This window comes from Suillus discolor, assembly GCF_016758755.1.
Source record: "Suillus discolor strain FC423 chromosome Unknown F5147scaffold_35, whole genome shotgun sequence".
Taxonomy (NCBI): Eukaryota; Fungi; Basidiomycota; class Agaricomycetes; order Boletales; family Suillaceae; genus Suillus; species Suillus discolor.
In genome coordinates this window covers 189,992-215,225 of record NW_024541282.1, presented here as the reverse complement: position 1 = coordinate 215,225, position 25,234 = coordinate 189,992, and the positions used below count along the sequence as shown (strand labels likewise).

At 48.3% G+C, this 25,234-nt stretch overlaps 6 protein-coding genes across 6 annotated transcripts; all 6 read left to right on the top strand.

Annotated features, from left to right (window-relative positions):
* The first annotated feature begins 421 nt into the window (after positions 1-421).
* On the top strand, positions 422-2,264 carry F5147DRAFT_614300 (major facilitator superfamily domain-containing protein). Its single transcript, XM_041432498.1, has 7 exons — positions 422-568; positions 630-695; positions 749-909; positions 964-1,098; positions 1,154-1,313; positions 1,364-1,892; positions 1,945-2,264. The coding sequence occupies exons 2-7, from the start codon at positions 693-695 to the stop codon at positions 2,193-2,195; spliced, it is 1,239 nt and encodes a 412-aa protein (XP_041291634.1). The 5' UTR covers positions 422-568; positions 630-692; the 3' UTR covers positions 2,196-2,264.
* Positions 2,265-3,268: 1,004 nt separating this feature from the next.
* On the top strand, positions 3,269-4,607 carry F5147DRAFT_700616 (uncharacterized protein). The gene has a single exon (XM_041437696.1). The coding sequence runs from the start codon at positions 3,289-3,291 to the stop codon at positions 4,252-4,254; it is 966 nt and encodes a 321-aa protein (XP_041291633.1). The 5' UTR covers positions 3,269-3,288; the 3' UTR covers positions 4,255-4,607.
* A 1,070-nt stretch (positions 4,608-5,677) lies between these two features.
* F5147DRAFT_774876 (uncharacterized protein) lies at positions 5,678-8,365 on the top strand (the record flags this gene model as incomplete). The annotated part of the gene is made up of 6 exons (XM_041441640.1): positions 5,678-5,820; positions 5,870-6,094; positions 6,146-6,717; positions 6,768-6,977; positions 7,031-7,663; positions 7,713-8,365. The coding sequence occupies 6 exons, from the start codon at positions 5,678-5,680 to the stop codon at positions 8,363-8,365; spliced, it is 2,436 nt and encodes an 811-aa protein (XP_041291632.1).
* Positions 8,366-9,241: 876 nt separating this feature from the next.
* Positions 9,242-11,378, top strand: F5147DRAFT_637521 (major facilitator superfamily domain-containing protein). Its single transcript, XM_041432945.1, has 8 exons — positions 9,242-9,452; positions 9,514-9,579; positions 9,631-9,791; positions 9,844-9,978; positions 10,034-10,193; positions 10,242-10,779; positions 10,830-11,222; positions 11,277-11,378. Exons 1-7 carry the CDS (start codon positions 9,297-9,299, stop codon positions 11,078-11,080), a joined length of 1,467 nt encoding a protein of 488 aa, XP_041291631.1. The 5' UTR covers positions 9,242-9,296; the 3' UTR covers positions 11,081-11,222; positions 11,277-11,378.
* Positions 11,379-12,018: 640 nt separating this feature from the next.
* F5147DRAFT_228548 (uncharacterized protein) lies at positions 12,019-14,465 on the top strand. The gene is made up of 2 exons (XM_041428716.1): positions 12,019-14,295; positions 14,358-14,465. The coding sequence occupies exon 1, from the start codon at positions 12,326-12,328 to the stop codon at positions 14,279-14,281; it is 1,956 nt and encodes a 651-aa protein (XP_041291630.1). The 5' UTR covers positions 12,019-12,325; the 3' UTR covers positions 14,282-14,295; positions 14,358-14,465.
* An 8,546-nt stretch (positions 14,466-23,011) lies between these two features.
* Positions 23,012-25,057, top strand: F5147DRAFT_746271 (cytochrome P450; the record flags this gene model as incomplete). The annotated part of the gene is made up of 12 exons (XM_041439830.1): positions 23,012-23,039; positions 23,111-23,174; positions 23,235-23,331; positions 23,393-23,655; positions 23,707-23,941; positions 24,011-24,133; positions 24,185-24,287; positions 24,341-24,427; positions 24,478-24,512; positions 24,570-24,616; positions 24,668-24,790; positions 24,844-25,057. The coding sequence occupies 12 exons, from the start codon at positions 23,012-23,014 to the stop codon at positions 25,055-25,057; spliced, it is 1,419 nt and encodes a 472-aa protein (XP_041291629.1).
* Positions 25,058-25,234: the final 177 nt, after the last annotated feature.

Below are 25,234 nucleotides of genomic sequence, written 5' to 3'. Positions count from 1 at the left end.
TTGATGCCCTCGTGCGCGTGCGGGAGTCCTAAACCTTCCCAGAGTGTATCTTAGTATCATAGTGATCATCAGATACTCAGATACTAGTACACAACGTTCAGTATTAGTGCGGGATGGTTTAAATTGGCGCTGTGTGCCGTAAGGGTTGGCTTAGCGATCCGGGCCCGAACCTACATTCTTCTGATATTTGCGTTTTTTGTCAATCGGTGATTTGCCCTGCACCAGCAGGGACCTGGATGATCCACAATAGGAGCACCATGAGGAGCTTGCATCCATGGAATTATGTAAGGCCGCGGGGGAATTAATGGGCACGAGGGGTCAGTACCTGTTCTTGACCTGTTCTATTACATACGTTCTGGTTAGCGAGCAACAATATTAATCCAAAGAGCTCGAATGGACTCCTTCACTGGCAGCCATGTCTCAAGTGGATGAAGAGACACCTCTATTGCAGCCCGAGGAGCAGCCCAAAATCAAAACTCCACTACCCTGGCGCCAATTGTCCATTATACTTTTCTTGCAGCTCGTTGAACCTGTAACTGCTCAGGCAATTGCTCCGTTTGCACCTCAGGTAAACTCAGCCCGAGCTCATATGTTTTACGAGTTCCTGATGAGCCTGTTTCATCTCTCAGCTGATCAGAGACCTTGGAGTGACCCATGGCGATGAATCGAGGGTAGGATATTTCGTTGGTATCATGGTGAGTGCCCCCCATATTCGCCATAAATAGTTGTTTTCTTATTCGTCTCCAAGTACTCCGTGTTCTACGTAGCTCAAGCCCTTACAACTCTTCAATGGAACCGACTTTCTGATCATGTTGGTCGAAAGCCAGTCATCTTGACCGGTCTATTTGGTATATCGGTCTCCATGTTCCTATTTGGACTTTCGAAGACCTTCGGGGGCTTGATACTGAGGTTCGCGCATCATACTTTAATTGAAATATAATGGTTTTAATGTGTTTTTTTTAGTCGTGTATTGTGCGGAGCGCTGAATGGCAACGGTGGTGTCATCAAGAGTATGATGATAGATGTTACAGATTCAAGCAACGTGGCTAAGGCGTACGGGTTTCTTCCTATTCCATGGATGACCGGGAATACGCTCGGGTAAGTCCCACACGTTGTTTTGTGTATCCTGTTCTTACGTTGAATGATCGGTTAGACCTCTCATTGGCGGGTCTTTGTCCCATCCGGCGGATCGTTTTCCCAGACTGTTTGGGCAGTCGACATTTCTGAAGACATATCCTTATTTCTTGGCTTGCGCTGGTCCAGCATTATTTACCGCAGTCACGTGGTTGGTCACCTATATGCTTCTACAGGAGGTAAAATAGTTGGTCCACTCATTTCGTTGATCTATCTCATCTATGTTTAGACTGTGCCAACGACGACGTCCTTATGGAGTCTGATCCGGAACAAATGTCGGACGTTCGTACATACCAAGCTACCACAGCCGGATACATCAAATTCTCATACGGTTCAAGGTTCTTCCGATGATTCTAAGCCCCTGCCTCTGCGTGCATTAATGACTCCACGTGTTCTTATTGCGACGTTGAATTACGCAACTCTGGCTCTTATCGACATCGCTCTGCGTTCCCTAATACCCGTGTTTTACTCTACGCCAGTAAACATGGGTGGACTTGGCCTCGACCCTCCACGAATTGGCAATATCCTTGCAGTATTCGGTATTGCCAATGGTTTATTCCAAGTATTTTTCTTTGCTCGGCTGCATGACCGATTTGGCACGAAGGTGGTATATACCTGCGGAGTCGCGTCCAGCGTACCGACCATCATCGCATTCCCGATCATCAACATGTTGAGTCTGACGTATGGGATTGGTACCGCAGTCTGGTTTGCTGTTGGCCTTCAGCTCACAATGTCCATCGCGTTAAATATGTGTTACGGTTCGTTTTTATGTCATGTGTCTCGCGATCATCACTGATTAGTCTATGATAGCTTGCGCAGCGATGTATATTGCAGCTGCATCTCCAAATCGTGCATCATTGGGCGCCACTAATGGCCTTGCTCATACGGTCGCTGCGTGTGTACGCATCATTGGACCTGCATCGGCAATGTCGATGTTTTCATTTTCTGTGAGGGACCCCTATTATGCGTGGGCGGTGTATTATTTTATGATGATGCTGGGACTCCTTGCAATTGGCGTGTCTTTCTTGCTGCCCCGTCAAATGTGGACGCGTGGTAACTAGCTTTTGTCTCAGTCGTTAGCAGCGGTACATGATACTTGTATCCTTGCAAGCAATGCTACATATTATAACTTCTGGCTCGCAATGGCTGGCGTTTGTGCGCCATTGGTCAACTTTCTGATTGTTGATTCAAATTTAGCTGTTTGGTGAGTCTCAATCCCATACATATTTGACCTTACTGCCACTCCCATGGATGTTGGGAGCCATAGTTGGGTAGACACTTACAATATGTCTGCTTGCTCTTGAAGCGGGATTGACGATGGCAATTCTAGACCACTCACCAGATGATCGCTCTCTCGACCTACAGATAGGTTCTCTGAAATCTTTGGGTGATCAGAACTTCTGAAAACCTACCCATACCTCTTACCATGGGTCGTTCCGGCTATGTTTGCCTCGGCGACTTGGCTAGTCACATATTCCAGATTGAGAGAGGTGAGAGTGATGGTTTTAATGACCATGTCTATAACACACTAAGTTCCATGGTAAGAGCGTTTCAATAAGAGTGCCACTTCTGAGGCTGGTCAAAGGATGGTTCCCGCAACAGTCCTACTAGTATCCAAATTTTTGGTGGCTTACGTACATCTACACATATGGTTCATTGCATCGTAGACATCTCTTTTCCCTTGAGTACCTTACCGTCGTCGTCGTTCCGCAATCCAGAACGGGTTCTGTTTTGGTTTGCGTGTCTCGTTAGTGCTTGTTTCTCGTCGTTGGCACGACTTGATTTCACTTTTTTTTAAACTTCAACCACTGTTCCCTTTCTCCAGCCATTGTCTACACTGGATCGTTCTCGCAAACAGAAGCTTCACGCTACTGAACGCTACTGATACTAGTTTACGTGTGTGTTCTACGCTCTGCCTCTCGCTCGCCAAGCAGAGACAATCTGCCTGCCCCTGTCACCACTGCGAGGAAGCGTGATCCCGCTCCGCATCTCACGGCACATCTGCCCTATCATCCAACCTCGTCCTTCCTGCCTTGCACGCCCACCTTGCTCATGTCAACTTCCAGTTCTGACACACCCCAAGTCCAGGATACAGCTGCAATTTCTCAGCCTGTACTACCGCCTACGCTCTTGGTACCCTCGCATTCTTCTAAGATGACGAAACTTGACATCCCCGCTTTCTCTGGGCCACTCGAACCAGCAGCCATCAATGCCTGGCTTGGACGTTGTGAGGACTCTTACCTCGCATGGTCTGCCTTGAATTCAGGTCAAGTTATGCCTCCGCAACTTCGCATCGTGCTCGCTGGACTCAAGCTTGAAGAATCCAACTCTAGTCTCTGGTGGAGTGAGAATCGTGATGTACTCAAGCAGCTTTCCACTTGGGAGGCCTTTGCCTTGTGCTTCAAAGACCGTTTCATCCCCTCTGGCTGGCGTCTAGATGCTCTCGCCCGGTTCTACAATGTGTCGCAGGGCGCTGATGACTTTCGCTCGTTCGTTGCTACCTTGCGAGTGGCTCGGAACACACTTGGCTCAGCAGGCCTTGGATACACTATCACTGACTCGATCTTCAAGAACCACCTTTTGTTTTTTGCCCACCCCATCCTTCAACTGCGTATTCGTGCAATGCCGAATCTTGGGTACGAGAACTTGAAGGTGGACACGCTTATCGATGTCATGGCAACTACTTGGTCTAGTCTCATCGCGGAAGGCCTCACAAAGTCAATTTCTCCTAGACTGGCGTTTAAAGCTTCCTCGGCATCGCCGCCTGTGCCCACATCGAAGCCTGCATACCCACTTCCAGATCTCAGTTACGCAGAGCGGGAAGCATTGCGCTCTGTTGGAGGTTGCCTTCACTGTCGCTTATCGCCATCTGATGCTGCCTGGAAACCACACATCGCTCGTGAATGTCCTGGTGACGTGAAACAAGGAATCCCCCCACGTGTCCCTCGTCTGGCGACAACTGTAGCAGTGGTCGGTATACCTGAAGGATGCAAGGAAGTCTATTTGACGCATGACAATCCCGGTGTCACAGATTTCTCTGACCCCAATGCTGCTCTTATACCCAAAGATGTCATCAGGCCTTCCTGTGTTGACTCTGACAGTGATGACTCAGACTATTAATGTTTGTTCCTTTAATTGTTTGACAGTTTTTTTTTTCATTTCTGAGCCGCCGATGTTTAGCTTTTGTCCCATGACCCTCCCGCCTTTCGTATTGTTCACTCTTTCTCTGTTTGTGCATTTCTGGGACTCCTTCGAACATTGGTTTACTGATTGATAGGTTTTCCGATTGATAGCCTGGGAGGGTGTAAGCCTGGTGGCTTACGTACACCTACAAATATGGTTCTGAGTTCATTGCATCGCAGACACCTCTTTTCCCTTAGCTTGAGTACCTTACCGTCGTCATCGTTCCGCAATCCAGAACGTAATTCTGTTTTGTTTCGTTTCGCGTGTCTCGTCAGTGTTTCTCGTCGTTGGCCATGACTTGATTTCATTTTCACGTGCTATCGAACAATGCTTTACCCAGTTCTGGAGAAGCAAAGTTCACTGGCCAGTGCAGGACGATAGACTTCAAATACTGGCTTCCCCGGACTAAACAATCAAGATTTTCTCAGCGCCACTTGAATAAGATCGTCAACCCATTCCTCAACATTGTTTACCTAAAAACGATCATATGTTGAAGGCTCAGCACGCGTTTATTGCTCTCACCTCATGGCACACAGCGCAAGGGCTAACTCAAGGGTTCGGAACTGGAAGGCGCGGAAGCGCTAGATAGGATCGCTCTCAAGGCTGCGAGATCAACTAGGAATATATGGGCGAGACCATGGGACAAGAAGGGTTTCCTGCGAGGGATAACATATTGATTGTCCGACATCACCCAAGATACACAGCAACGTCCATGAACAGTAATGTCATGGACGTAGCACAGGGATCTAAACGGGGGTAACGATGGTGTGTACCTATAGGAGAATGAAAGAATACAAGAGAACTGCGACTGAGCCATGAATTTGACAGTCTTCTTTCTGTGTGGAACATGGTACGAGGATCGGACTATCCCAAAATCAAAATTCTTAGAAGAACTTCTGTTGATTATTACCGAGAACAAGATGTATGTGCATGCACGTAGATAGCAGAGTTCCAGTATGCAAAATCATGACGGATCCCTGGCGCGCGGCAGCCGATTTTATCTCTGGCGAATCGACAGAGTACTAGAGTATTACATTATGCAAATCTCTAATATCAATGTACGTACGACCGGACTTGCCAGTGACTGAGATCGACTTCAAGGACTTAAAAATAAGTCAGGGTCACGTGCGTGTGTTTGATGAACGCGTCGTCGGAGTCACGAATTAAACTGTAGGTCCACAACCGCCACATCAATCCACATCAAATCAATGATCGATGGTTCACCCCATTTGCGCCACATTCGTCGACCACATATAAGGCAAGCAGAAAGCAGACGTTTTCCTTGTCCTCTTACTTTTCTCTCCTTCAACTAGCTCTGCTCACAACACTCAGTCAGCCCAATCATTGAACACCTAGCGTCATGTCCCCTGCTGGCGAGACAGGCACATCGGCTACCCCGCCACGCGCCAATGCATCAAATCAAGGTGGTAGTAAACTAGAGTCCACCCCAAACAGCCGTGGGGCTTCCGTCGTCAGCGAGAACATCGGCTTGGTTGGTGTCCAGTACGTACCTTTCTTGCTGTTATGGAATAGCACCTGACGTTCCGTGAAGGGTTAAGGAGGTCTGGCCATGGATTCAGCGGGACATCGAGCAGGCCAAGCAGTGCAAGGCAGATGCCATGCTGCAAGCCCTCCTACAGCACGCGTCTTGCGCGCCGGAGACGAAACAGCCCGAGCTCCTGCAAAAGTGCCTGAAGGGAGTTCTTCCGGTTTGCAATGGACAGGTCTCCGCTGGAGGCATATCCTCTTTGGGCATCGAGACAGCCTGGAAAAAATAGTAAGCGCTCTTTCGATTATTACACGTTTCTACGCTTACAACGATTGCAAGCGTATGTCCAGGAGTAGAAAACGACTTCTACGGCCCTTTTATTGATGCGACGAACATTGCGCTCGCTTGTCTTGAAGAGATCAAGATTGACGGGATGCGTGCTCCTGTCTCCGCCGTGGACATGATCTTCCAGCAGAACGACATGCCCATGCATCAAACCCACCAGACGGCGAGATCAATCCGGAAGCCCGACATTGTCATCCTTCCTTTGAAGAGCGCATGCGCATCCTTCCAGGATGATAACGGCAGCAAGACGGGCAAACAGAAAGACAAACGGAAAGCCGCCCAGAAGGATGACCAGAAGGACGATACAAAGGACAGTCAGAAGCGTAAGGATCACATGGTCAAGAACGCAAAGGCAAAGCCAAAAAAACTTCCCTGGAAAGATGTTTTGGCTTGCATCGAGTTCAAGAGAAAGACGAAAGAGATTAAGTCGCCGCCCTCTTCGTATACAGTGACAGACCATGTCCACACTAAACCAGAACATCTGCCGGTGGGTCATCTCAAGGCTGAAGTGCCTACGCCAGGCCCTTCGCAGACCAGAGCAACACAACCTGCGTCCGATACCGCGCGTAAGTGATTTGATTTTTGTATCCAATATCCAACTGAATGAACCGAGCAGCAGATCAATCTTCCGGCCTCACTGCTGCACAGACTTCCAAGGGCGGGTCCAGCTCCAAGCGCAAGGCCGCGGACACTTTGGAATCTACCACCAAAAAATCCAAGTTCAATCCTGACGAGCCAGATGTGACCGTCCAGACGGGTCTGTACGCCGCAGAAATGTTTGCGGCCAATGTTGCCGTCGAACATCTGATTAATTTTATCGTTATCGGTGGGTTCGTTTTGTCTGTCCAGACTGATTGCGCTCTTACCACCGCTTTTTAGATGATGTGATCTGGACCTGGTATTATGATCGCCAGGGCACCGTTCAAAGCTCGGGCATCAACTTTATCCAAGATCTCCCACGATTCATGGTGCTATTATATGCGTTACAACGCTTCAAGGTTCACGATTGGGGCCGAAACAAGGACTTCCTCCCGGTTGAAGTTGAGGGGAAACAATGCCACGAATTCAAAATCAAGGATGAAGACCTTGGAACGGTGGATCTGTTGCTTCACACCAGCCACCCCGAAAGAGTGACGCACTACGGACTACAAGGGCGGGCCACTAATGTGGTTCCTGTCACTAGCGAAGCGCTCACTAAGAAATATGGTAACTTCGAGGATGGAATGGTGGCCAAGATATTTTGGGGAGAGGCGAGTCGCACCAGCGAGCCGGAGATCCTGAAAAAGGTTGAGGAGATCGCTAAGAGGCACCCGATTGTCGAAGGGCATATTCCGCAGCTGCTCTGGCACCACAAGTTCACGAATCCCACGTCCGCCATCCGAGAAGCGCTCGGTGTTCCTGAACCCACCACGGGAGGTCGCGTGCTCTACATTCTTGTGTTCCGCAAGCTCCACCCCATCACGAGGCTCCATGGCAAGGATCTTTTCGACGTCTGGCGTCAATGTGTCTTATGTACGTGTTTGATTCAGCTTATGTGGCTCTTCGTTGACATAGCCCACAGGCCACCTCACTTTGTGGAAGGAAGGGGTATATCATCGAGATATCAGCCCTGGAAACTTGATGTGGTACAGGAAAGACGGCAGACTGATCGGTGTCTTGAACGACTACGATCTATCTTCGTTGGCGAATGCATTGGGTCCTCAGGGAAACGAGCGTACGGGCACCGTACCGTTCATGGCCCTCGAGCTCCTCACCAAAAGGGGTCAACAAGGCAAAGTGAAACACCTATATCGCCACGATCTGGAATCGTTTATGTGGGTTTTCGCCTGGATCTTCTTGCGTTACAGGCAGGGAGTCCTACTGCAGAGATCGCGCCCTCTCGATGAGTGGGCGACTTTAGACGCTATTGCATGTGGCGAGAAGAAGTTAGTCTTCCTGACGGATTTCATCGATTATCTCCCCCCGGACCTCCAATCGACCATAGATTTATCTTTATGGGCTCTCCTTGTGAACTGTTTTGAGCTGCTCCAGGCAGCTAACTCCAATCGCGTTAATAATCGCGTTAATGACGCGCGCCATAACCTCGAAGTTAAGTTGGGATGGACGGAAGGAACATACGAGCAGATATATGCCGAGGAAACAGTATCGGATATGGATGATTTACTAGGCAAATTCACAGGTACCAGGGCGTGGGTTAAGCTCTGCGACACTTGACCTTTATAGTGGTCGTTACACTACATGTTGTTTTCTGTGTTTAGCTACCTGTGTCAGTTACTCATGGAATGGACGGATGTTACATAGATCATTCTTTGTAGTTCTGTCGTCCCCAAACTGTCAAACATAGTACGTGCGTTTGTTCTGGCGAATGGATATAGTACTAGAGTATAGACAGACCTCTAATATTGGTACGGCTGAGGTGAAATCGATTTCCAGGCGTCAAATAAATTACGGTCATGTGCCCAAGCCGCGTCACCAGAGTCGAAGTTCTGAATTGTAGGTCCACATTGTTGGGCGTCATGGCATATCGCAGCACCCTCTTTCTGCAGCAGTCGCAGCAGTGGTACAGCATCTTCACGATGTCCCATTTTCGACAAATTGAGACGCCGGCACTACCTGATTACAAAAGGTCCAGCACCCCATGAGAGAATAACAGCATTTCGCCGGTCAAAAAATGTCCACGAAATCCAACTTCAAAGGTGTCGTCAGCAAGGAATTGGACGCGGCATCGCAATACGTCTTGCAGGAGACGGCTATGACATCGTGATCAATGACTTGTAAAGCAAGAAAGACAACTTGGAGGAAGTCGAGAAGGAAATCGCTGCCGATTTCCCCGAGCGGATAGTGCTAACTGTGCTTGGGGATGTCAGCATCGAGGAAGATGTCAAAGGCCTGATTGAGAGGAGTTTGGCAGTCTGAATGTTGTGAGTTGTTTACAACAGCAGTGGTACCCGTTCAATTGCAAACTTTTCCTGTTGCAAACGCTTGCAATGATGAAGTTTCAATTTCATTATGTAAAGTGGTTAGAAGGCAAGTAAGGCCGTGGGAAGTTTCATTTGTGAATGGGCACGGAGGTCGATACCCGTTCTATTACATACGTTCTAGATAATACTAATCCGAAGAGCTGGAATGGGCTCCTTCAGCAGCTATGTCCCACCAAGTGGATGAAGAGACGCCTCTATTGCGGCCTGAGGAGCAGCATAAAATCAAAACTCCACTACCCTGGCGCCAATTCTCCATCATACTTTTCTTGCAGCTAGCTGAACCTGTATCTGCTCAGGCAATTGCTCCGTTTGCACCTCAGGTGAACTCAGCCTGAGTTCATATGTTTTACGAGTTCCTGATGAGCTTGTTTCATCTCTAAGCTGATCAGAGATCTTGGAGTGACCCATGGCGATGAATCGAGGGTAGGATATTTCGTTGGTATCATGGTGAGTGCCCAGTGTTCGCCATGAATAGCCGTTTCCTAATTCGCCTCCAAGTATTCCGTGTTCTACGTAGCTCAAGCCCTTACAACCCTTCAATGGAGCCGACTCTCTGATCATGTTGGCCGAAAGCCAGTCATCTTGACGGGTCTGTTTGGTATATCGGTCTCCATGTTCCTATTTGGACTTTCAAAGACCTTCGGGGGCTTGATACTAAGGTTCGGGCATCATATTCTAATCGAAGATTCCATGGTATTAATTTTTTTTTAGTCGTGTATTGTGCGGAGCGCTGAATGGCAACGGTGGTGTCATCAGGAGTATAATGATAGATATTACAGATTCAAGCAACATGGCTCAGGCATTAGGGTTTCTTCCTATTCCATGGATGACCGGGAGTACACTCGGGTAGGTCCCACATGTTGTTTTGTGTACTCTGTTCTTACGTTGAATGACCGGCTAGACCTCTCATTGGCGGGTCTTTGTCCCATCCGGCGGATCGTTTTCCTAGACTGTTTGGGCAGTCAACATTTCTGAAGACATATCCTTATTTCTTGGCTTGCGCTGGTCCAGCATTATTTACCGCATTCATGTGGTTGGTCATGTATATGCTTTTACAGGAGGTAAACAGTGGTTCACTCATTTCATTGATCTGTCTCATCTATGTTTAGACTGTGCCAACGACGACGTCCTTATGGAATCTGATTCAGAACAAATGTCGGACCATTCTTACGTTCGTACATACCAAGCCACCACAGTCAGATGGATCAAATTCCGATACGGTTCAAGGTTCCCCCGACGATTCTCAGCCCCTGCCTTTGAGCGCATTAATGACTCCGCGTGTTCTTATTGCGATATCAAATCACGCAACTCTGGCTCTTCTTGACATCGCTCTGCGTTCCCTAATACCCGTGTTTTACTCTACGCCAGTAAACATGGGTGGACTTGGCCTCGACCCTCCACGAATTGGCAATATCCTTGCATTATTCGGTATTGCCAATGGTTTATTCCAAGTATTTTTCTTTGCTCGGCTGCATGACCGGTTTGGCACAAAGGTGGTATATACCTGCGGAGTCGCGTCCAGCGTACCGACCATCATCGCATTCCCGATCATCAACATGTTGAGTCTGACGTATGGGATTGATGCCACAGTCTGGTTCGCTGTCGGCCTTCAGCTCACGCTGTCCATCGCGTTAAATATGTGTTATTGTTCGTTTTTATCTCATGAGTCGCGACCATCACTGATTAGTCTGTGATAGCTTGCGGATCGATGTACATAGCAGCTGCATCTCCAAATCGTGCATCATTGGGCGCCACTAATGGCGTTGCTCATACAGTCGCAGCGTGTGTGCGCATCGTTGGACCTGCATCGGCAATGTCGATGTTTTCCTTTTCCGTGAGGGACCCCTATTATGCGTGGGCGGTGTACTATTTTATGATGATGCTGGGACTCCTTGCAATTGGCGTGTCTTTCTTGCTGCCCCGTCAAATGTGGACGCGTGGTAACTAGCTTTGTCTCAGTCGTTAGCAGCGGTACATGATACTTGTACCCTTCCAAGCAATGCTACATATCATAACTTCTGGCTCGCAATGGCTGGCGTTTGTGCGCCATTGATCAACTTTCCAATTGTTGATTCAAATTCCGCTGTTTGGTGAGTCTCAATCGCATACATATTTGACCTTACTGAGAACTGTTCTTCTCGAAGAATATTTTGGAAAGTAACGTCCGTCGTCAAGGCTCGCTTTTCTTAGTTCTATTGTTGTTTGCATGCCTTAGCACAGTCCTCATACTCAGTATATTCTCTCACCGGTGGCTATCGGCTACACTGAGAAAACAGTTTACACGTCATACTGTTACAAGCAATCGTGCGGGTGATAAAGACATTCCGGAAGCTACCCCCCGCGGTTCTATTGTGCTTGGAAGATCCGAACTTCCTCTGGATACACTCAGTCAGTGATTCCATCATAACACTAAAAGCCCTACTCTGGTAACTAGAGCTGAGGCATCATGTCGTAGGGATCGTGGTGCGTGTTATTCTCTGAACGTCGACTGATGATAGCGGGTTAGCCAGGTTAGACCTAGAGACGATAGCCCCGCAAGAGACGTTCTACTCCCACGTGAGACTGCTTTTGGCAAGTACAAGGCAGTTGATCCCAGCTTCAGGGTCCAAAATGATGTCAGAAGGTGTGTCGAAACTTTGTTACGTGGGCGCCTGATAACTCATTCGTTCCACCGTTGTCAATTTATGCTGCCGAAATTTCATTATGACTGTAGAGGGAAGTTGCCAATTGGTTCCAGAGGATGATCACTCAGAATGTATGTGACGTCAGATCCAAGATCGGGCTGCCGCATCATGATCGATTGAAAGATTGATCACGGATTGTCAATCCCCGTCTCTCATTTAATGAGACCGAGAACCCTCGTTTCGGGAGTGCAGCCTAGTGCAGCGTGCGTGTTCCATTAATATTGCACGAAAGGGTTACTTCTCATCAGTAATCATGAAATGACATTGATCACTTGATCACTTCGTTGCTCGAGTCCTACGGTAGTCATGGTGAACACCGTTCTAGTGACACGGTTTTACTCCCCCGGTTGCTGGTTCGAACTGTTGAACATCTTTTACACCGCTGCAATTGCCAACAGCCAGCACGCTTCTCTAGTTCGTCGTTGGCGCTGACGAACGACGACACCCACACTCTTTTTTAACGTCTCGTTCTCTTATTGGTACTGCATATCTTACTTTTTTTATACAGGATGCAACACGTCTCTGTCCGACATCGCGCGATTCCCGACAGGGCGCTCGACAAGCGCAATGCCTCTCTTGTTAGCTTGCCCATCCCGCCACCATCTGTCACGATATCGATACTTTCTCCCCTGATATCCATTACCGGTGAAGATGACGGTGGGGGCTCTTCAGTAATGGGTGTTAGTTTTCTACCAACAAGCCCATTGCCAGTATTTTTTGCATCCAAAACTATCAGTTTAAGCGCATGGATTAGCGGTGAAACCGAAATCAGTAGCGGAGGTGGGAGTGGGGGTGGAAGTAGCGACGGAGGTGGAAGTGGGGGTGGAAGTAGCAAAGGAGGTGGGAGTGGGGGTGGAGGTAGTAACGGAGGTGGGGGTGGAAGTGGAAGTGGAAGTGGAGGTAACAGTAGCAGTGGCGGTGGGACTGTAACCGAAACCGGCACCGACACCAACACCGAAACTTATGGTGGAACTGGAGCTGGAGCCGGAAACGGGGGAGGGAGTGGAAGTGGGAGTGGGAGTGGGAGTGGAAGTGGAGGCGGCAACGGTGAGAACAGCCCCGAGGGAAGTAGCAGCACAGCGACCTCCACGCCTACACCATCACTGGCAGCTTCACCAAGCTCCCCTTCCTCTCCGGGAGGTACACCAGCCTTCATCAACAATGGTACCGGTAGCCAGCTCAAATCTAACGGTAGCGGAGGGCCGCTCGTGAACGTCCAAGGCACTCCGGTAGTTCAGTCTTCATTTTCGACGCACAACCCCCAAATAACGGGCAATACCAAGATGTCTCAGTCCACGAGTGCACCAACCGCCGGCCTCCGAGGCTCGAGTACATCTAGTGGTGTCGGAAGCTCCCCGAGTGACGCTACTCCTACTCTTACTGCGACTTCTTCGCACCAGCTGTCCTCAGGCGCAATTGGAGGAATCATTGTCGTATGCGTTCTATTCCTGATCGGTTTCATCGTGCTCCTCGTGCGGCGTCGCTCCATTGCTCGCCGTCTCCAGCGCCGCCAACAATGGCGGTTCGGCGGAAATACCTTGCCAGGTAGTTTATCTGTCGTAGGAGGCTGTGTGCGAGACCCTCAAAGTGGGGAGCAACCTACCCAAAACAGGGCGAGTGCTCGCAGCAGCTTTGCTACCAACTTTGATCAAGGACTCATGTTCCGCATTGACTCCCCGATATCATCCCCCAATGTTGATCTCGCCGCACTCGGCACCACTCCCGAGCTCCCTCCCATGGCGGAAGTGCGCGAACGCGCCTCGCTCTTGTTCCCCTCTGCTGGTGCTGTTTCTCGTAGGGAGTCCATGAATAGCATGATGAGTTTCGGGAGCGACCCTGACACTCAGTACCTCATTGTGGGAAATGATCTCAATCCTCCCGGATCATCTAGTCCCATGTCCGTCCGTCCGTTTTCTCCGTCAGAATCCTTCGCGTTTCCTAGGCCACCACCCCCTTGCCCCAAACAGGCGAAGTGTGCTTCGTCCGTTTCTGTTGGTCACGACCTCGTTGCCCCTTTGTCATCCGCTGCTACTCTCGTCCAGATTCACTCTCCTCCTGCCATATTCAATTCTGACTTACTGCCCTCTGCTCCCGCTTCCTCCTACCTGCTATCACCACCCAGCAGTTCGTTGACAACTATTCCTGCCACATCTCCTAACCCTTTTGCTGATCCTGCGAAACCCGAATTCGAGATCATCCATCGCCCATTCGCACCTACCCTAGACGATGAAGTCTCCGTCGTCCCGGGCGATCAAGTCCTCGTTTTGAAGGTCTTCGACGATGGCTGGGCGTTCGTCGAGAAGCAGTGCGGATTCTTGGATGATAGCGAGAGGGGTCTCATTCCCGTGGACTGCTTGCGCGAAGCCGGTCAGGCCCTCCCAGTATTCCTATCTCAAAAGCGGGTAAGCGGGTACCAAGCTGATATAAATCAACTGGCCCAAATGTTGAAGGGCACCTCCAATTGACAAGCACGTAATTGGTAAGGTTTTCTCCTCTGTACCAAAGCCCTCATTGATTTCGTTGTTTTCTCAATGATACCAGCATAATTGGAGATTTATGATATCCATCATTGATCGCGTGTCAATCTCAAGTTTCTTGCATTGTTAAAATCCATACATTCCTGATTCGTCGTCTCGTTTTCTCTGCTCCCCTACGGTTCCATCGAATTGTTGTCCATATCGCTTCTTTCATTTATCTTATCGTTTTGTTTTTGCATCTGTTGCTTATTCAACTTGGCCTGTACTTCACTAACCTCTTTCACTAGACATTCATGTTCTATTACATTGCACATGCTGGATTTTCTCTACACTTCAGATACCTTGTCTTTGTCGCTACTGGATTTGATTGCGGACAACCCTTTTCCTTCATCAAAAGTCTCTTTGCTTATACACTTCTGCAGTGCCTCGACAGCTTTAAGAGTTGGAATATTGAGACATCCTGATGCCCAGATGTGATTCATTGTGCGCTATCGATGACCAGGGCACTTAAAATTCATGGTTAAAATATCAGTACGTGCCAACTCCATACTCTAAGTCAAGCTGGGTACAAATGAGATCAGACTGATCTACATGGTAGGGCTGAACACTCTGTTAATCCAAGAACAAACTCGTTATCTCCAGTATATGGCTACCACTGGACAGTAGCACCCTCGTGATTAAGGTCGCTCGTCCATACAAAGGAAGTTCAGCGTTTGATGGTTTCCTGCGTCACAGACACTTGAAAGTCAGTAAGCAATTGATAGAAATTGCCAATCTCTGTTGTCGCGAACATCAAGGGTGACGGTGAAGAGGATCTTGTATACGTTTCGGCAGCTAGGTTTATACCGGGGCAGTGGACGAACCGGTCTCGTGAGGGTCTGGTTCAAGATTCACTGAATCCGTGTCTCGTTGAAGTAGTTAGGGATCTCAGATACGAAGGAAGACGATGGCGAGTCTGGGACGATGGCCCGGGTGGTTGGGAGGAAGTAACAGTGCTGAGTCGCACTGACTGATAGCCCAGATGATGAGTATGCGCGCGCGCGTATATGCCATCCATGATGCTGCTAGCAATATCGTTTAGGACGTATCCCCATTGACAACGATAGTCCATGCTATACTTAGCTTATAGAAGGCAAATGAAGGTTTCCAGCCGACGTGTTCGCTATACAACTTGATGTGACCCATCGAGGAGTTGAAAGCATAGCCGACGTATATAACGAATTTCAAAAAGGTACCGAGAGCTAACTCGGGCGAAGAGAAAGGGTTGTTCAGCTTTCAAGAACAGCAGCACCTGGTGACTCTGAAGTCAGACTCGGACAGCTACATCATGATGCACTCACTGAAAACTCGGAGGCCTTCCGTATTTCAGGTTAGTCTCAAATATCTAGCCAAAAAATCACAAGCTGATTCGCCAGAAAAAAGTACTTGAGTGGACTGTAAAATGGTTGTGAGCGTAACGTTCAGGGAACCTACTACGAGTTGAAACAAACATCTCCACCGAAGGCCTCGATATTGCCTTGCATCCATTGCAAAGCTAGCAAAGTATCTTTCAGGACAGTATTGGATGCATTGAACCTGGGCCTGAATAACTAGTCAGATTATGATGCGAACGTTTAACAAATCTCGGGTACAAAGTACTAGCCCAGATGTTCATCACGTGACTCGTGGTGTATCATTTTCCAACGGTGTTCGAGAATCGAGACCACTCATTGTCATGTTGTAAAGGAATGGTCGACTGTCACCACGATTCACACCACCTCTATGAACTGACTGGGTGCGCAATTGATAGCAAGCGCTAATCTGCTCAAGGGAGAGGTCATCGCCTGGCACGGAGAAACTAGGGAATCCGGTCAGCTTATCTACTGATTCTAATAAAAAATAGTCGACCATCTTTACCACCTTCGCGGGCGTTGTTATTCGACGATTAACAGGACCATGTACACTCGTCCATCAGGGAGCTTGGCGCCGAAATGCGTCATTGAGGGTCATTCCAAAATCATTTGGAGCCTTGCCTGTTTGGGTACCAGTTGCAGGCAGCATACTGAGCGTATCGGGCGATGGTGCGATTCATCAGTGGACAATGGACAGAGAGCCGGTGGGGAAGCCTTGGACTAGTGGGGGAGGAGAGGTAGTCTCAATGGCTGTATCTCTGGATGAAACAATGGCTGTGAGCGGAAGTCTGGACGGCAGACTATGGCTGTGGAACATAAAGAAAGGCAGGATGGTTGGCGATCCGTGGGAGGGCTACAGTGGTCAAGTGAGGTGCTTCGATTGGTCTCTTAATGTCCGGGAGATAGCAAGTGGATCGACCGACGGCACCATACGACGCTGGAACTCGGATACTGGTTGACAAATAGCACCACCGATAGAGACCGGCCAAGGGAGGGTTTGCGCTGTCAGATACTCTCCACAAGGGGACAAATTCACGAGCGGCGGGAAGGACAAAGTAATCTACGTGTGGTCAAAGGACGGCGAGCTGCTCATGAAGAACGAGGGCCACGACAGCGATGTAATCATTATGTTGGTTAAGGATGGCGCACACATATTCTCCGTGTCAGTCGATCGCACCATTTGAAAATGGCGGTCGATTGATGGGAAGGAGCTAGGGTCGTGACCGTACTATCACCTCCTTCTGTCTTTCCCCTGATCTTGTTAGCGCATCGCTTGACTACTCGATCCGCATCTGGGACCTCAAGACGAATCAGCTAGTCGGCAACCCGCTCTTGCATGACGACGAACTCTACACTGTTGTCGTATCTCCTGACGGAAAATATATCACCAGTGCTGGACCAGATGCAAAAGTTTATTCGTGGAGTCTCGAATCTCGATGTAATGATGTGAGTGTTTGTAATGTGTTGTAGACATCTTTTCTAAGTGGGTTTAGTTGTCGTTCAGAACGTGGATGAGGGCAATGCAAAGCTCAAAGCAAGTTATCTATGCTTCCCTTGTGTACTGTAACTTACTTCTTTACTAGGGACGTGCAGCCCGACCGAGAGATGTGCGTCAATCAGCTGTGAACAAATACTTTGCTCATTTGCATCGTCAGATCATGCACACTAGTCTATTTTCCAAGCAGCAGCCCAACAACAGAGGCTTGGCGAAATATTTCAGTATAATCTTTCGTTTCTCGAATCATGCAAGCCTAATATTCGTACAGGGCAAAGACTTCTGGGACGCTGACACCAACCCCACGCCTCGTCCCGCAACTCCTGATAGCCAATCGTTTGGCCTTCGTTGGCGTAATGCACTCGACCTGCACATGCACCACAATCAGTACCGTTCGAGCCCCGGGCATTGGAATTTCAGGTCATTTCCTGTAGGAGTCTCTAAATACATTGTCGTAGCTCCCTGTCGCGATGAAGATGTGAGTGCTTGACATTGGCAATATTCAACCCTCTTTAACAAATTTACAGAGATATGATATTACCCCGCCGAAGTGGCCGCAGCTACGCCTCGTACAAACAATGAGGCTGGCAGTTCAACGCAACCGGGTCAACCTCAAGCTATTCTGGGGACACGAGTGTCTCAAGGGCAACCAACAGGAATGCAAGGCTCAAATGGTAGGACGGGAACTGTTTCTTATGAAGTTAGGTGTTGCGAATTATTCTGTGGTCGTGGTCCCTTACATGAGTCTTGAAGCTAAATTGAACTCTCACTGTCACTCGATAATTTACCCTATTCCGTCTGGTGTGATTTTGCAGACTGTTTTGCTGCTCGTGCTACACACACTTGCTGCGACCCCCACTTGTTATGCACATATCAGGCTACCTACCTCAAAAGTATCTGAATGCAATATTTCTCACCTACTCGGACGTTCTTCATGCCAGCATGGGCGAGTTTTTACACCTCCGAGTCGATGTCATGTGGTGCACAAGGTTATCTCCCTGACCAGATATGAGATCTAGGCATGCGCGTGTGTTTGTAAGTTATTTTGAAGTGTTCAAGTTAATGACGCGGAGCAGGAACACGCCGTTGTTGCACGGAGTTTGAATATTTACTTTTCTCCTGAAACGGCCACTCGGAGAGGCATCACTCAGCCTACAACCTAATACCTAAGGCCCAAGGCCTGACGCCTAAGGTCCAGACTACCGTAGTATCGATCTAATATTGGCACTTGGTCTAGACTCATAGATACCTTCAAGCTATCAATTGCAAGGTCATTTCATGGTTGGGACCCAGAGAAAGGCAATTCCCTTTATTTCCCAGACTCAGCATTACCAGCAATCGTTCTACTCAGTGTGCAGCCATGAGCAACTCGACTTGCGGCATACCAGTAGTGGTACCAGCAGACCTCCACTTCGACGTGCAACGTTCTATGTTTCAGGCCTGACTTCAACGTTGGCTAGATTTCTGAAATTTCTACTCGGCAAGTTTGGCACTGGTGAGTTAGTACTGGTACTGTCATTCAAAATTACTACCTGAAATCAGATGACGAGAATGACCTCAGGCTCCACTTGTGACGCAAGGCGCAATCATGTCCCTGCCCACTGCGGCATAGAGCGGTGGGTCCAGGGTTACTGGCAAACTTTGAAACATAGTTGTGGAGTACTGCCGTAGATTCGTTTCGGCACGAGCTCGCTTTCCATTTAGAACATTCTCGTCGAAGGAAATCGAATCTCGCGGTCCGTGGGGAACCTAACTCCAAACCCCACACTCCATGAAGTGCGCGGATAAAGGTTACGCTCTCACTCATGTGTGACATCACTCGAAGTGATCTTTTCAAAACGAACCCGAGCGGACTCATCAAAACCCGTCCATTTTACATTTCACTGTTCGTTTCAGTCCGGTTTCAGGGTTCTTGTAAAGCTGTCAGCTGGAAAATCCCATTAATTATCCCATTCATTCTTCCCATACTCAGATCACAACAGGGCCTCCATGCAGACCTGCATGGGATTGCGTATATAACTTGAAAGAAGACTGGCGCCTCTTTGAAAATTCATCTCAAATCTAGATCCGCAGCTTTCTCACTCTTTGCTCGCCTCACATATAGTGACGTCAGTAATTCTGCTCTCACTCTTCAAAAACTCATCATGGGGGAAACATCCACGGAACTGCGCGAGTACTCTCGCAATATCGCTGCGCACACTTTGAAGCAGCTCATACAATGGCAATCTTCGCTCGAACGCCTGTCAAATGAATGCGAGCGGGAGAGTGTGCAGGACAGCGCCGACAAGCATGGACCTAAAGGTAACCGGTTGATTCCTTCCTGTGAGTGTATGGGAATCAGATTATATTCCAGAGCATGTTCGACTCCCACAAAAGACTGCGTTGAGTGGGTAGAATGATATTTCGGTGTGCACAATCTGCGCTGTCTATATGTATGTGCCATGCAACACCATCGTCGTTCCCAGCTGAACTTAACTGCTCGTAGACCGGATCTTGTATCGAGTGCATGCCAGGCAAAATAACACTACTCTTCGTTTTCTCTTCCCACCCTCAAGCCCAATACTGCGGCGTGTATATCATTTCCCTTTGTCATGTTGTATCATTTAGTTCAAATTGTCACATATTTCAATATGCTACGTAGAATATCCTGACAGAACAAATATAAAAGCGTTATGCTCGTGCCATTCTTAGCAGATGTCAAATATTGGTGGTGGTTCTAACCGATAAGTCTTTCGATCTCATGGGCGTGTGTTCTTGTACATGTATAAAAACCGGAAACTCATGGTTGACATCGATAAGGTATGCCTAGGCCTATGCCCGCACACGATGCGTCCCTTTTCGTTTACTTGTTGCTTCCATTATGGCCACCCCTCGTTCTTCAAAATTTCTCCAATTATGAACTCAAAAAGAGGCGCTTCGTTTGAAATCAAGTGCGCCTTGATGATATCGATCCAGAACGCTTGAACTTCGAAGCTTGAGGCGCGGGCTGATGGCCCGAGGTTGATTCACAAATGGTGGGCACCTAGCAGATTCCTTCGCGGGAGACCGTCGGCTCCTCTGACTTAGTTCCTATGGGTCTTCAAAGCATCGCAGCCTGAGTGGGTTACCAGAGCATTGCCTTAGCTCTGCGCTCAGCCTCAGACATCCCTTCGGGTGTCGCGAAGCTTCAGCTTTAGGTGCTTCAAGAAGTGGCGTTAATAGGAACTGTCATAGAATTGTTTAAACCTAGATTACCCATCCTCCGCGGCCGTTATCTATGTGCATGTAATGCAAATACAGCAGTACGTAGTGCAGCGAAGGAACACAAATAGTTAATACGCATAAGAAAGAAAGAGTTCAGGAGAGAAGTGAGATACATTATTACATAGGCATGACCAGATATTTGAGCCTTCAACAAAGGGCGTCAGGTCGACGTAGGTAAATGGATGGCGGCGGACGCACCTGCTGTAGATTAAGGCATATTAGGATCGCGACTTTGTATTATTGCTTTGTGATGCCCTCGCTGCATGTTCGACCTTTGTCAGTTTTGTCATAGAATTGAGTTTATCACACCCACCGGCTCGCTCCTTCTCCTCTTGTTCCTTGGCCTTGCGTTCTAGCTCAGCGCGCCATTGGATAAGCTGCTCTAGCGTGTACGTAGTCATGTCCTCAGAATATTGGCACAACTCGGCATCAGGATTGATTTCTTGTGACATGATAGTGAGGATGATTTGAGTAGAGAAATTGAGCTCGATGTGTTGCTTTACTCTGCATATTGAAACATGGGGTTTTATACCCCAGCGTGGGCCGTGAGACTGCTACTGCAAACCCCAGGGTTGTCGGGAGTTGCAGCTATAGACCGGTGGTGTGTTCAGACACGTCGAAGGCACCCTCATGACAGTATAAAGTGATGTCGTACGCAGTCCCTTTCTTCATGAACACATCCAGGATCAAAGAGGCTGTTTTAGTGCCTGGTGCCTGGTGCTTTAGGTATAGCGGTAGGCTTATTGGAAGATTAATGAATGCTGGTGAGACAGCAATCACTTCGTGTTTGCGAGAGAATCGTGGGTTTGCACCGATACCGCACCGCTCGCCAGACATGCCGGATGGTAAGCACGTGACTAACTTGAGTACATACAATCTTCAAGCTGGCTCCATCAATGTCTTCCACCTGAAAAAATACCAGTGGCGTCGGAGATTAACTGTCAGTTGAGGTCCTGGTGTGATATATGAGAGCTCGGCTGAGACACTATCCGTTCATTTAAAAGAAATAAGTGACCGAGAAAATCAATCGAATAGTCGGAATGCGTACCTTGGCTATTAATATACGTAATAGCCTCGACGCACCTAAGACTAACTAAGACCGTCATTTCAATGGTACCTGACACAGGAAACACTCGATTTAGAAGAAAAATAGCGCACATGCCTTACAACATGTGCAAAAATTCGGAGGCGGAACAAGACCGGAGGTTCCTTGAAAATACATTGATCAGCGCTGACAGCCACACTTCAGGTGGCACCTCGGTTCCCTTCCTTAGGAACTTGTGCACGAAGTTAGGGACAGGCGGTTTCCTTTGGCAGCGGACATCACGTCGTGTGTTAGTCCCTGGTACCTTCACACTCCTCGCGGTGCACACTGGGAGCAGTTTCACAGAGACGTCTTTTCGGATCTCTTGCACGAATGTTCCGCCTTTCATAGAATGGTCCTCGACAGACTAAGTCATGCATGGCTTGCGAGAAGAGCTCAAGACCCGACCAATAGTACATCTTCTTGCCCATGGGGCAAGAAAACTCATGCTTGAAGGAAGTTGAGTATCGAATAACAAAAGTTTTTGAGAGTGTACGTCACGTTAAGGGAATAACTGCCAAGTACATGCTTATCTGTGAGCTGTGTAACACCATGATGTTCGTGTAACGATTTTGAACCTAGCACGCAGCCACATCGGCTGGAGAGTTTCACACCTTCAAGTTGACCCTGTGGGCGCCTGCTTTCCATTACGCATGCCGAGCATATAGTGAATGTCATGCCAAGTGAATGAAAGGTTCCTGTGCAGGGATTCTTGCCCATTAGAAAAGATAAAACTTGAGCATTAATGCGATAGATGTCACGAACGCAGAACAACGGTAGTAGCTGATTTAGGAAGTGCCGATGTATTGTTGTCTGTTGTTTGTGTAATGACATTGACAGGCCTAGCCACTGCCTAATAAGCGCTAGCGCTTACACAGACATATTATTTATCCCCAGTTTGGTCAAGCAGTATCTGTCGCGGTAGCTGAATAATAAGCGATTTTAATTGGTTGACTAATACCCATAAATATCATGTAATCAAAATTTTAAGTTACCATGTGGAGAACAAAGCTTGAATCGAGCCAACATGTAGGGTTCAGATTAACGTTATCATCCTTGTTCCAAGTAAAGTTGGGTCGATAGTAACATTGATATGGTCCACGCAGGACACCTTCTCACTGACTCGGATAAGAGGTAATTCCGAATCACAAATATTCGGCGTCCTTACCAAATAACCGTGGCATCGTGTTGGACAGATTCGACTCTGCCATGGCCCATATTTCAAGTACTTGCTCCCAGCCTAACATTCTCGCTAGCAAGAGGTGGTCTCGAAGTGCATTCGTCCATATCGAATAACTGTGGCACTGTGTTGGAGAGTAATGCGCCAGTGATTCGGCTCTACCATCTGCATTTGCGGAGTCCCGGGACCCCCTTCCTAGCCAGAGTGACGTTAATCCGTACGGCTTATACTTCCTTCTACGTCGACTAAGATAAGTAGTGCTATTGAATTTTTCACTCATATCTTTTTCTAGCCCACTTAACATCATAATCCTAGAAACCCCATCATGAGTGTCAACATAACATATGCCGCTAGTATCGTCGCAATCTTGGTGGTCCTTTGCCATGTTATACCAGAAGTCTTCATTAGCCTCCGGAAAGAACAGCATTCCCGCTTCCGCCTGGACCTCCCGCCCGTTGGTTCTGGAGCAACGCTTTACCTGCTGTGAAGTAAGTTTTGATGATGTTCACATCCAAGATATTAGAAGCTGACGAAGATCGTCCACTCAGCACTGCCCATGGGCTGACCGACTTGGTCCGGGAGTATGGCCCGATCGTGTCGTTGCGACAAGGTAACCAAGTGATAGTTGTCATTGGCAGCGTTGAGGTAAACCGTTCCACAACATAAGCTTCCTCTGACAATAACCCGACATCGACCACTTTACCAGGCAGCCACGGGCATCATGGAGAAAGAGGGTGCGTCACTGGTTGATCGACCTCGGTCCATTGCTGCGGGTGAGATGCTCTCAAAGGGAATGCGAATTCTCATGGCTCGTTCCGGAGATCGCTTCCGGCGCCTCCGAAAAGCAGTACATACCCATTTACAGCCGAAGGTGGCAGAGGCATACCAAGATATGCAGCGCGAGAATGCAATGATTTTTGTATTGGATGTGCTGAATGATCCAAAGAACCCTCAGAAGCACGCACAGCGGTCCGTCATTACCATGCCTTTTTGCGATCTTTCATAGATATGTACCCCAAGGTTTGCAGCATCAGTCATTCTTCGGGTGACTTATGGGAAGTCTGTGCCCACTGCCAACACCGATCCTGAAGTTGTCCGTATCCACAGAGTCATGGAGCATTTTCAGGTTGTGATGCGCCCAGGAGCTTATCTCGTCGATCGTGTGCCTCTTTTGCGCTACTGGCCTGGTTACGGGAAACAACTTGCTCAGTGGCATCGTGAGGAGCTAAAGCTATACAAGCATCAGCTGCAGCGCGTCGAGAGTGAAATTGCAAGTGACTTTTTGTTTTGATAAACGTATTCATTTATATATTTTTATACTCAGGATCAAAACAAAGCCGGCCCCTCTTTTACCAAGACACTATTGGAGCACGCCAACGAATACAAACTCTCCACAGACGAAATGGCATATCTTGCCGGATCACTCTTTGGGGCAGGATCTGATACGGCAAGCCATGCAATCGATTTATCTCCGCGAAGGTACTTATTTGTAGTCCAGACCGCTGTTGCAATGACCGTTGCTATTATGGCTGCAGCATGTTACCCAGCGGCCCAGGCAAAGGTGCATGAGGAGCTTGATATGGTCATCGGGTCAGACAGAGGTACTGCTAAAGAGTACGAAGTATTTGATTTCTCGACTAATTTCTCGTGGTAGCGCCAACATTTGAAGACTCAAGATCCCTCCCCCAATTGCACGCGTTCTTGTTGGAAAGTTTGAGATGGAGACCTGTCATTCGCATAGGTCAGTTTCAAATTGAGCACGCTCCTGCACGATGGTGACATGTGCCTCAGGATTTCCACACCGTGCAACAAAGGATATTTTTTGGGTTAGTATCTTAGATTCATTGTAACTCACCTTCTCATTTTAGTCTATGTGAGATCAGCAAGGATACTGCATTCCTGAGGGTGCAATAGTCTATGGGTGCCAATGGTAAGGTGTCACTTCTCGATGCACATCGTTTCATTAAGTGCATGTTTTCAGGGCTATTTCTCGCGATCCTATTGCCTTCCCAGATCCTGAAACGTTCGATCCCCAGCGCTGGATTGACTCAGAAGGCCGCCTCAAAGACAGCGTCAAGTTCATCACATACGGCTTTGGTAGACGGTAAGTCGTGCCGACATCGTTTTTTGACATTGTCGTTCACTTGTCATCAAAAGTGTATGTCCCGGTCTGCACCTCGCAAACCACTCATTGTACATCAGCCTCGCACTTCTCTTGTGGTCTTTCCATATCGCTCAACGACCCGATGCCCCGATCAACACGCATGCTTTCTTGGATGCTGTTATTGCCCACGCAATGCCATTTGAAATCGATGTCATTCCCCGGATCGAAGTTGCGAAATTGAAAGAGCTTATGACCGACGGTGTATAGATTAAAGAAGCTTATATCCGCCGGAGAGATATTAGACTGCATAGGAGAGCTGGCACAGCATATGTATGTAGACAGCAAGACGAGCATGTCATTTGTTTGAGTCCAATCAGCAGAGGAAGAAAGGCAGCCAGCAAACTCATTACAACGGACTCATCAACACCTGATAAAGTTGTGAAA

Excerpts from the sequence above, each read along its gene's own strand:
- F5147DRAFT_614300 (XM_041432498.1), top strand. Across the intron at positions 1,099-1,153 it reads ATGACCGGGAATACGCTCGG|ACCTCTCATTGGCGGGTCTT; the intron begins GTAAGTCCCACA and ends ATGATCGGTTAG. Across the intron at positions 1,893-1,944 it reads CGCGTTAAATATGTGTTACG|CTTGCGCAGCGATGTATATT; the intron begins GTTCGTTTTTAT and ends AGTCTATGATAG.
- F5147DRAFT_700616 (XM_041437696.1), top strand. The coding sequence starts at position 3,289 with ATGACGAAACTTGACATCCCCGCTTTCTCTGGGCCACTCGAACCAGCA.
- F5147DRAFT_637521 (XM_041432945.1), top strand. The coding sequence starts at position 9,297 with ATGTCCCACCAAGTGGATGAAGAGACGCCTCTATTGCGGCCTGAGGAG. Across the intron at positions 9,580-9,630 it reads GATATTTCGTTGGTATCATG|TATTCCGTGTTCTACGTAGC; the intron begins GTGAGTGCCCAG and ends TTCGCCTCCAAG. Across the intron at positions 10,780-10,829 it reads CGCGTTAAATATGTGTTATT|CTTGCGGATCGATGTACATA; the intron begins GTTCGTTTTTAT and ends AGTCTGTGATAG.
- F5147DRAFT_228548 (XM_041428716.1), top strand. The coding sequence starts at position 12,326 with ATGCAACACGTCTCTGTCCGACATCGCGCGATTCCCGACAGGGCGCTC.